The sequence below is a fragment of the Perna viridis genome, chromosome 1 (genome assembly GCF_037379345.1).
Source record: "Perna viridis isolate PV_CMFRI_1.1 ecotype Kerala chromosome 1, ASM3737934v1, whole genome shotgun sequence".
Lineage (NCBI taxonomy): Eukaryota > Metazoa > Mollusca > Bivalvia > Mytilida > Mytilidae > Perna > Perna viridis.
In genome coordinates this window covers 62,826,264-62,835,798 of record NC_142445.1, presented here as the reverse complement: position 1 = coordinate 62,835,798, position 9,535 = coordinate 62,826,264, and the positions used below count along the sequence as shown (strand labels likewise).

The 9,535-nt window shown below is 33.2% G+C and overlaps 1 protein-coding gene across 3 annotated transcripts in view; it reads right to left on the bottom strand.

Moving 5' to 3' along the window:
* Positions 1–318: 318 nt before the first annotated feature.
* The window catches only part of LOC148629779 (uncharacterized), a 30,114-nt gene continuing 20,897 nt past the window's right edge, over positions 319–9,535 (bottom strand). For all 3 annotated transcript variants that reach the window (XM_088557010.1, XM_088557017.1, XM_088557028.1), the window contains exons 7-9: positions 9,016–9,101; positions 2,748–3,789; positions 319–788 (exon numbers count right to left, since the gene is read on the bottom strand). In XM_088557010.1, coding sequence (XP_088413136.1) covers positions 742–788; positions 2,748–3,789; positions 9,016–9,101 — 1,175 coding nt within the window. In that variant the 3' untranslated portion in view covers positions 319–741. The remainder of the gene's footprint in view (positions 789–2,747; positions 3,790–9,015; positions 9,102–9,535) is intronic.

Genomic DNA, 9,535 nt, shown 5'->3' with positions numbered 1-9,535 from the left:
TTATTAAAAAAACGGTTGGGTCCATAACCCCCAAAATCAAATAAAGTGTATTTAGTTTGCCTTTCAAATCAGTTTATCAACAGTAATCTTTAAAAAATCAATACAAAAAAAAACTGATGATAGAAACCCTTAGTACTAAACTCTCTTAATCTAATTTCAGTCAGATTCTGAAGGTTTTCAAGAAAATTCAGCATTAAGGTTGTCGTAATTCTAATTAGATTGGTTTTTAATCGGATAGGTTTCACTGTAGCAAGACGTAATAAACTGTTTCATAGTCTTTATAAAAATTAGACAGGAAGTGATTCATGAATGTCAAAATCCCATCAAATTTACTTTTATTTCTTATTTAGAAATAGTTACAGACATATATCCAGTCTTCGTTTGTTGTTCAGTTGGTGCAATATGAATTCTATTATATAGATCATATATGAAATTAGCACTTTCTAAGAATTATTATTCTGGATTTAGTTGATTGAAATGCTAGTTTTTCCCTCCAAAATAGAGATCTGTATATAAAAAGGACTATAGTTCTGAAAAAAGGAATATTTAGATCATCATGTGTTCAGTTACTTTTTCCTGCACCTTGAATAACCTATACCATTGGCAAAGTCTTAATTGTTTATGGACTGGTTCTTAAAAAGTATAACTCTGTTAAATGAATATGAATACATTAATAGTCTTCAAAGATTGATAATTATACAAGATGCATGATTGTTTTCGAGTCTCTTTTCATCTACAGAGCTAAATCATCTCCTCTGAGAGCTGTGATAACAAGTCATCACTCAGATCTGAAATTACAAAATGATATTACATTTTTTATATTAAAGCTAAAAGTTGGAAACATGATTAAATGTATTAGTTAGTCTTAAAAATTCTAGAATCGACTTAAACATACTATGAAGTGTAATTCCTTATTAAAACTCATGCAGTTGATAAATGAATGCATTAAGTGCATGAAAACTTGAAGTTATATAACAGAAATTAAAGAAATAATATAATAAAATGACTTAATGTAAAACATTGTAGTACATGTTTATACAAATTTCATGTCTTTCAAGGCATGAAAATCTCACAAATCCAGTCCACACTGGCTGCTTTGTTCTTGTCTAACATTTCTCAGCTAAAATCTTTACTATAACGGTATACAGAAGCAACAGACAAAAACAACCTTAGCCTGTTTTCCAGGCTCCAACTCTAAATGAATAATCCTTATTATTTCTTCATTCATGACCATAGAGTAACCCTTTAGTACAAAAAGTTCACCAACAACCAATTTATATGTAAAAATAATCCAAATAACCTATGTTTGACTTTCTTGTAATTTGGTTAATTACTGCCACTCCTTTCATAAATAATACTATATGAAAAACAAGAAATTCCCATGAAGACAAAAAAAAACAAAAAAAAACAACTTAATAATATTCCTTGTCACTCATATGCATCTGACAAGGTCTCACAAGAGTGGTCTTAATTCTACATCAATAACAGACCATCAGGGGTAAACTTGGCATCTAAAGAAAATCTCAAGAATGGAAAATTGATGAATATCATTAATATCTAGGCAACCAAGGCCATTACCAAACTTCTTTTATAATGCAGACAAATCTTTTACTATGGTATTAACTCTATTTGAGTGGAAATGCTTCAATTTCTTTTATTTCTGAAATGACTTTAATTTACTTTTTGAAGATTACATCTCTTAAGAATACTACAGAAATCATACATTGTTACATAATTCTCATCTAATTTTTTTCTTCTTAGTTTTTTAGGTACCATATCTATATCATAGCAGACAAATTATGACAACTTTGGTGTCTGGAGAAAAGACATATCATAATCAGTAAAATCTCATCTGTGTGAGATAATACAAAAAAAAGTTAGTTTGTAAATTTCCATGGAAAATGTACCAGCAGTAATAGTCTTAGCAGATTATAAAACAAATAGCAAGTTTTCATCAGGAGAAGTATATAACAAAGTTTTCATCAGGAGAAGTATATAACAAAGTTGCTGTATTTGATTTATGTTCTTTTCCAATTTTGTTTGTGTTTTGGTCAGTCAATTTTGAAAGTTTTGTTGATTTTTAGGAGACAAGTTTTGTGTGTATTGTATTGACCGTTGTTACCTATACAAATTGCTTTTACAATCATTCATGAGAACTTCTGCCTCGAAAATGTCAAAATTTTGGAAAATCCTTAGTTTTAATTTTGTCAACTCCAAAACTCTGTGATGAAATTATGCACAAAATATTCAGCATTTTTCCTTACACACATAATTTGCTTCCATGCAAAATTGGCTCAAAATAATGCAAAATTCCTCAAAATTAAAGTTTCTCCCAGAATTTTGTGATTCTGCCAAGCACAAGAATTCTAACAAAACTCATAGGCAGGGACACTTTAAAAAAATTGGGTAGTATAAATAGAACATTAAGTGATATCCTGGTACATAATGGTGAAAAAAGGGGGATGGCAAAATATTCAAAATGGCTCTACTCGAAAACTACATTTTGGAATATGCTGAAAATTGACTTGACCTGTATTTTATGGTACTTAACAACTGTGCAAATTTTCAAAAAAAAATATCATTGATCCTTTCTCAAGTTATCATCTGGAAACTGTAGGGCAACTTTTCAGAGGGTATCACATGATATGTTAGAACTTCATGTGGTGGGGTATAATAAGGCGACAAATCACTGCCTACAGCAGACATGTAATTCTATCATACATCCTACCACTCTGATCAAAACTTACCATCCTGCCATAAAGATTCAGCCTCTAGAAAAGGTCTTGGTGGTTCTCTTAAGGACGTAGTGCCAGGTAAGCTGTTGTTCTCAGGTGATATATTAGATTCTGATGATTTAAACTTGAAGCTTTTTTTAGCCGACCCATTGCTACAGGTATTTATAGTTGCTGGCTCATGTTGTCTTGTTGTTTGGACACTAGGAGATACTAGAGGTGGTCTCAATGATACTTGATTATCAAAATTATTACCACCTAACTTGGCAGAAAGGGTATCATTATTAGTTGAGAAGTCTGTAGAGCAAATATTTCTGTTAAAAGATGGTTTCTGTCCTAAGTTCATTGTACAAACAAATGGCCTAGTCTGTGAGTTATCTCTATTAAAGACTTGTTTGTTAGCACCATTGGTGTACATTGAAGGAGTTGATTCTGATTTGTTATGATTCATGCTACAGGCATTTGACATATTCATTGCACTATTGTGGGAAGATGTCGATATGGCACTATTTCCAACACTAGGAGTTTTTATAAATCTAAATTTGTTAGAGGATGGAGGTCTTTGTGGAATTTGAGTGAGAGGTTGTTGTTGAGTACTAAATGGTGGACCATTAGCACCAAAATTACAGTTTCCACTTAGTCCACTCACAAAAGCAAGCCTTTGTCCAGGTACTTGAGGACTATTTACAGGTTTGACACTTTGTGGTGTCCGTATTGTTGAACTATAGGTTCCAGAGCTTAAAGCTTGAACTGGTCCAGGAGTAAATGTTGGTCTTTGATTTTGTGTAACTAGTAGAGACTGTGGCGAATTAAGTCTAGGTCGTGGTCCACCACCTACCTGAGGAGTCACTGGACTATTTAGTCCTGATAGTCTCCTGGTATTATTCTCCTCAGTCAAGTAAGGCTCAATATTACTAAGAGCAGAACTCAAAAGTTTATCTTCAGCAAAATTCTTGACTGTTCTCAATCCATTGGAAGAGTTGCTATAAATCGCTACAATATTAGATGGTGTTACATTCAGATAGTGGTTCCTTGCTGATGGACTTATCATGCTGACCTGAAAATATACACAGCTCCTTATTAGTATATTTTTAAAATCCTTGAAAAAATTCACAAGAATGAAAGCATAATTGGCATAAAAATGAAAAAGGCAGATGATAAATTATGTTTGAAAGGACTACCAGGTGGGATGTATGAATAATAAAGACAATCCAAGTTCTAGCTTTATCACCCTCCTAAAAATTACAAAGACATTGCAAATCTACTAATGTACTGAATGCCTGTGTAAAGTTTCATTCAAATAAAAAAAAAAATAAATAATAACAATAGCAAGCTCACAAAGAAAATACCCCAGGAAGTTTAAATGTTAGAACATCTCCCTTTGATGTCCTCCAACAATATTTGTATTCCTTCATGCAAATCTACATATCATGCCCAAATTTCCTATAGAATTCGATAAAAATCCCTAAAGTTGTACATGAGGATTTGCACATACGATGTTTTAATATGTAAAGACCTTTAAGTTGGATTACCTTCCTCTTGATTCCTCTGACTATACATATATAACTTCATGCACATACATATGATGCCTATAAAATTTTATCAAAATTCTTTGAGTGGCTGCCACTTAGAATGAGTTGCATTTTTGGTTTAACATGTAAACCTTTAAGTCTCACTAACCACTTCTAAAGTTTCAATTACTTAACATGTTAAAAAAGTAATTTTCAAAGTTTAAATGTGAATTTCAAGGACAAACATGTTCTAAAAGTTGCATACAATCATAAAGCTTAGAAAATAAGGCTGCCAATGGTATGATGATCATATAAAATTATATAAAATTTACTTGGAATAAATAATTCTAAATAACCATATCTATCCATTTTCTGTTAACTGCCAGAAAAAAAAATCTATTTTTTATACTAAAAATTCAGATTAAAAACAAGGAATTCCTGTTCAAATAGAAAGAAGATCGTGTCTGGGCTTAGGAAGAGCTGTGCTTTTGGGCTTCTGGTGAACATCTGAATATGATGCATTATCTTCCTATTAAATTTCATCAAATCTCTTCAGCAGTGAAGGAGATCTGCTTACAAGAAATTGAGGAATTGAAATGGATGAACAGGGAATTTCTCATATACCCCAAACTTTATTTTATAGTAAAAAAAGAAAAAAAACATGAACTGAGATGGTCAGACAAACAGACCTACAAGACAAAACAATGTGCCCCTCCCCCTTCTATTGATGTGATGGATAATATGACCTTAACACAAATCTTCTATATTTATTTTGGAAATGGTTTGTAGTTCCTATCACTATTCCAGTCCAATATCTTTACGGTTCAAGGCTCATGGTTTTATCAGGTTGAAACAAAAATTTTAATTTCCTATTACAATTTTGTTCTTTTTACAAAATTAAGACACACAACGAAATTAATGGTACAACTACATGCATTGCCACTAAATGCCAATATGGATTTGTCCTTTTCAGTTTCTAAAAGACGATTCGAATTACATATATTGACATGCTTAACATTCTTTTCTGAAGAAAAAAGATGGTAACATGTAAAATCAATTGAGATGCATTACCTGTTCTTTTTCCTTACAGAAAGGACAAAGAACAGAGAATAATCAATGATGTGCACCAATTTAATGGTATAATTACATTGTCACAACCTTTTTATGTTTCTATTTAGAAATATAACATATAAATCAATACTTTGTGTTAGAAGTCTTTCTTACATAGTCTTACATTGTTTACAAAACTCAATCAGAACACAAGCTATACATCAAAAGGCCTCTTTTAACTCTGTTATAACGACAACAAAGGGGAAACCATTATTAAGGAAGTAATATACATTTGAATGGTGGAACATTGCTTGCAAACTGTTTGCACCATCATTCAAGTCAAAGTCTAACGGCTTGCCAGAAGATAAAAATCAATTAGTCTTAGTAAAAACTTATAGAAGTGTAGAAGCCACTACAATTACTAAGGCATGAACTAGTCCTCCTAAATATCATGAAAATCATGTTGGATAAGTTTTTAGTATATATGCATGTACTAGTACTCCTAAATATCAAGTGAAGGATTACAAATTTAAAGGAAATATTCTTCAAAAAGCATGGAAAGGTCAATATTCATCCAAAAAGTTAACTAAACCATTGAAAAGGCTTATTCTTAAGGGATATAGGCATGATATTGCTGTCAAATCATTCAAGATGGCATTTTTTGGTATTACATGTACTAGTAACATTGATTGGCTCATGGGGTCTTTACATAGAAACTAACACACTAAATCTAAAAGCAATTTTCTGCATGTGTACTTATTGTATGACATATGAAGTACCATGATTCTCAATCCCACATGCGAAGCATTGGGATTGATATTACCTACAGTGAGAGCATAACTTTTTGTGCATTTAAACTGGTCTGGAGCTAGTATGTCAGTTAACTGCAAGTAGTCCATTGTTTGTTCATTTTTGCAACATACAATCAGTTTCTTTATTTCTGTTTTAATAAGAGACTAAGACTTTTTTGAACTGATTTTTAGGTGTGTCTAATTGTGCACTAATACAGTGGCCAAATTTAAAAGGGAGAGGGTTGTGATCAGGCCAAAGTACTTTGACCTTGCCACATTTTTTTGCACCTGTCCAAAGAAAGGAATTTTTGGCCTCTGGATGCATTGTTTTGTTTTCACTTTCAGTTTACTTTTATGTTATTGGCAGTGTATGCAGGGGGTGGGGGCAACTATTTCGCTGAACCTGTGTATAATTATTTGCTCCTAAATATCATGTAATAGATTCTGAATAGATAATCACATATTAGGCATGTACCAGTACTCCTAAATACATGTCTCATGTAAAGGATGCAGGATAGGTTCTCATATATTTAGCATGTATTAGTTCTCCTAAATAACAAGTAAAGGATGCAGGATATGTTATCATGTATTAAGCATGTACCAGTACTCCTCAATATTATGTTAAGGATGCTGGATAGGTTATCACATATTAACCATGTACTAGTACTCCTAAATATCATGCAAAGGATGATGGATAGGTTATTAACCATGTATTAGTACTCTTAAATATGCACAAGATGCTTGATAGATTATAATGATACTGAAAAAACATTAATCTTTGTTCATCAACAGGAATATTCAACTGAAAAATCTTTATCAATAAAGTAAAATTATCAGAAATTTAAAGGTTTGAAGTGTGATAATATGATACTGTAATTAAAACAGGATATCTTTTGAAATAATGCTACCAAAACATGGAAGTATCAAAACTTAAGAAAAATCAAAAAACAAATAAAGACATTGAAGCTAAAGTTGACAAAACGTACATGTTAGATTCAATAAAAATAACAATGAAGTAGAAAACTAAAAGTCCCCTATTTCTTCAAACTATCAACATATCAATATTCATTTTCTATGCAGCATAATGAAATTAACTTCCATGTAAATATAACTAGTAATTCATCTAACAACAGCCCAGGCCATCAACAAAAGAAGGATTTATTTGATAACTTTATCTTAATTTGCCATCACTGAAAGACCCCATGAATAAACAACGATAATTTCACACTTCAGTCATGAATAGAAAAGACAAATAAAGTTCTATATTTTGCAGATAATCCCTGAAAATACCAGTTATTTTCCCAATCCTCCAGTTTATATTGAGCTATAAATCACTGATTAGTTTGCATGACATGTTTTTTGTTCCCCACTGCTGACTAGTTAGGAAGGTATTGATCTGACTTGAAAATAACAGAAACAGAACAGTACTTAAATAAATTAACATTTAGTTAACATTAGGTGAAATCTAATCAGATGATGTCAAAGGAATGGTCCCTATTTGTTAGTTGTTTACATCTATTGTTTACAGTATTTACATTATATTTCATTATACTGAAAGAAGGTTTGTTTGTTTGTTGGGGTTTAACATCCGAGCAGCAATATTTCAGCTATATTCAGACGATGAACATGAAATTGATGATAAAATGAACATGAAATGATGATGAAATGAAAAAGGGATGGGACACAAGGACAATGGGGTCGACAAATTTTGATTGCCACTGGAAATAGGGAGAGGTGGGTAGGGTCGGGGCATTTAGCCTCCTGTGACGGAGCCCAATGGTTCCTACTCCGGGAGAATACCACAGTAAGGTTCTTTAACGTGCGAGGAATGTGGCATCTTTCCCAACACAGTGCACCACTATGGTTTGCAGTCAGGTTTTCCGTATTATAGCCTGACAACCCCAGCATTCAACATGCCAGGGGTACCCCATTCCACCACCTGGGGCACACATCCCAGTTGCTCTGTGGGCAGAGCACCCTAACCCCGGCTAGGATTCTGAGCACTATTTAGTCGCCTTTTATGACAAGCTTAGCGCTGCTGCAGGCCTATTCTTTTAACACCTGGACCTGCAAGGGGAACTGATAGAAGGAATGGCAAAAATACTACATTTTCATTTTTGTCAGTGACCTTATAGAGGAAGGTCTCGATCGGTCAGACCTGATACATTTCTTCATTTCAAACAATAAATTATGAAATTTATACAATGTCACAATGAGAATATAATAATAAAGCTAAAAGGGCATATTTTTTAAAACTATTTTCAGTTCCTGATACAAGTAATAGAACACAATGAATGTCTGTGCAGAAGAAATAAATATAACCTACTTCAATAATATTTAATAATACTACTAAGCCCCTATACTTTACCTGTCTAAGAACAACAGTAGTACCTGGGTGTAATATTAGGCCCTGAACCTTACCTGCCTAAGAACTACTGCAGTACCAGGTTGAAGTCAAGTCCAGAACCTTACCTGTCTAAGAACTACTGCAGTACAAGGTTGAATAGACAAGCCCAGAACCTTATCTGCCTAAGAACAACTGCAGTACCAGGTTGAACAGTCAAGTCAAGAACCTTACCTGTCTAAGAACAATGCAGTACATGTACCAACTTGAACAGACAAGTCCAGAACCTTACCAGTCTAAGAACAACTGCAGTATCAGGCTGAATAGTCAAGTCCAGAACCTTACCACTTACCAGCCTAAGAACAACTGTAGTGCCAGGTTGAACAGACAAGCGCCCAGAACCTTACCAGCCTAAAAACAACTGCAGTGCTAGGTTGAACAGACAAGCCCAGAACCTTACCTGTCTAAGAACAATGCAGTACCAGGTTGAACAGTCAAGTCCAGAACCTTACCAGCCTAAGAACAACTGCAGTGCCAGGTTGTAAAGTCACACTGGTGATCTTTCATTAAACTATGATGAACCTTACCTGTCTAAGAACAACTGCAGTGCCAGGTTGTAAGTCACACTGGTGATCTTTCATTAAACTATGATGTATTGTGCCTTGGACTTTACCTGTAATAAAGTAAGTGTGTGAGTTTTGTAGGGGGTACAGTAATCGGCTGGAAATTTTGGTTGATTACATTAGGAAAACAGAAATATGCTGGAACCACCATTTGAAAAGAAGATATATTTGAAATGCAGCTTATAAATTTTAACAGACATGTCAAATTCCACTTTCTTATCCTGACATGTTACAGTTGCAACATCTTCACTGATTAGTTCTTTGTCAATCACTGCATGGCAAATACATCCTCATAACAGCTTAAGTTATGAAATGTAATATAGTTAAAGAAATTCCCCTAATATTCAATGTATAATCAATAACAATTGGTCCTTTAGAGAATCAGTATGATGGTATTCCGGAAAACTGAAACTGATTAACATCAATATAACACTATAAAGGTAAATGGATCGGAATGTCAGATCCCAAATTAGTGATATCACAT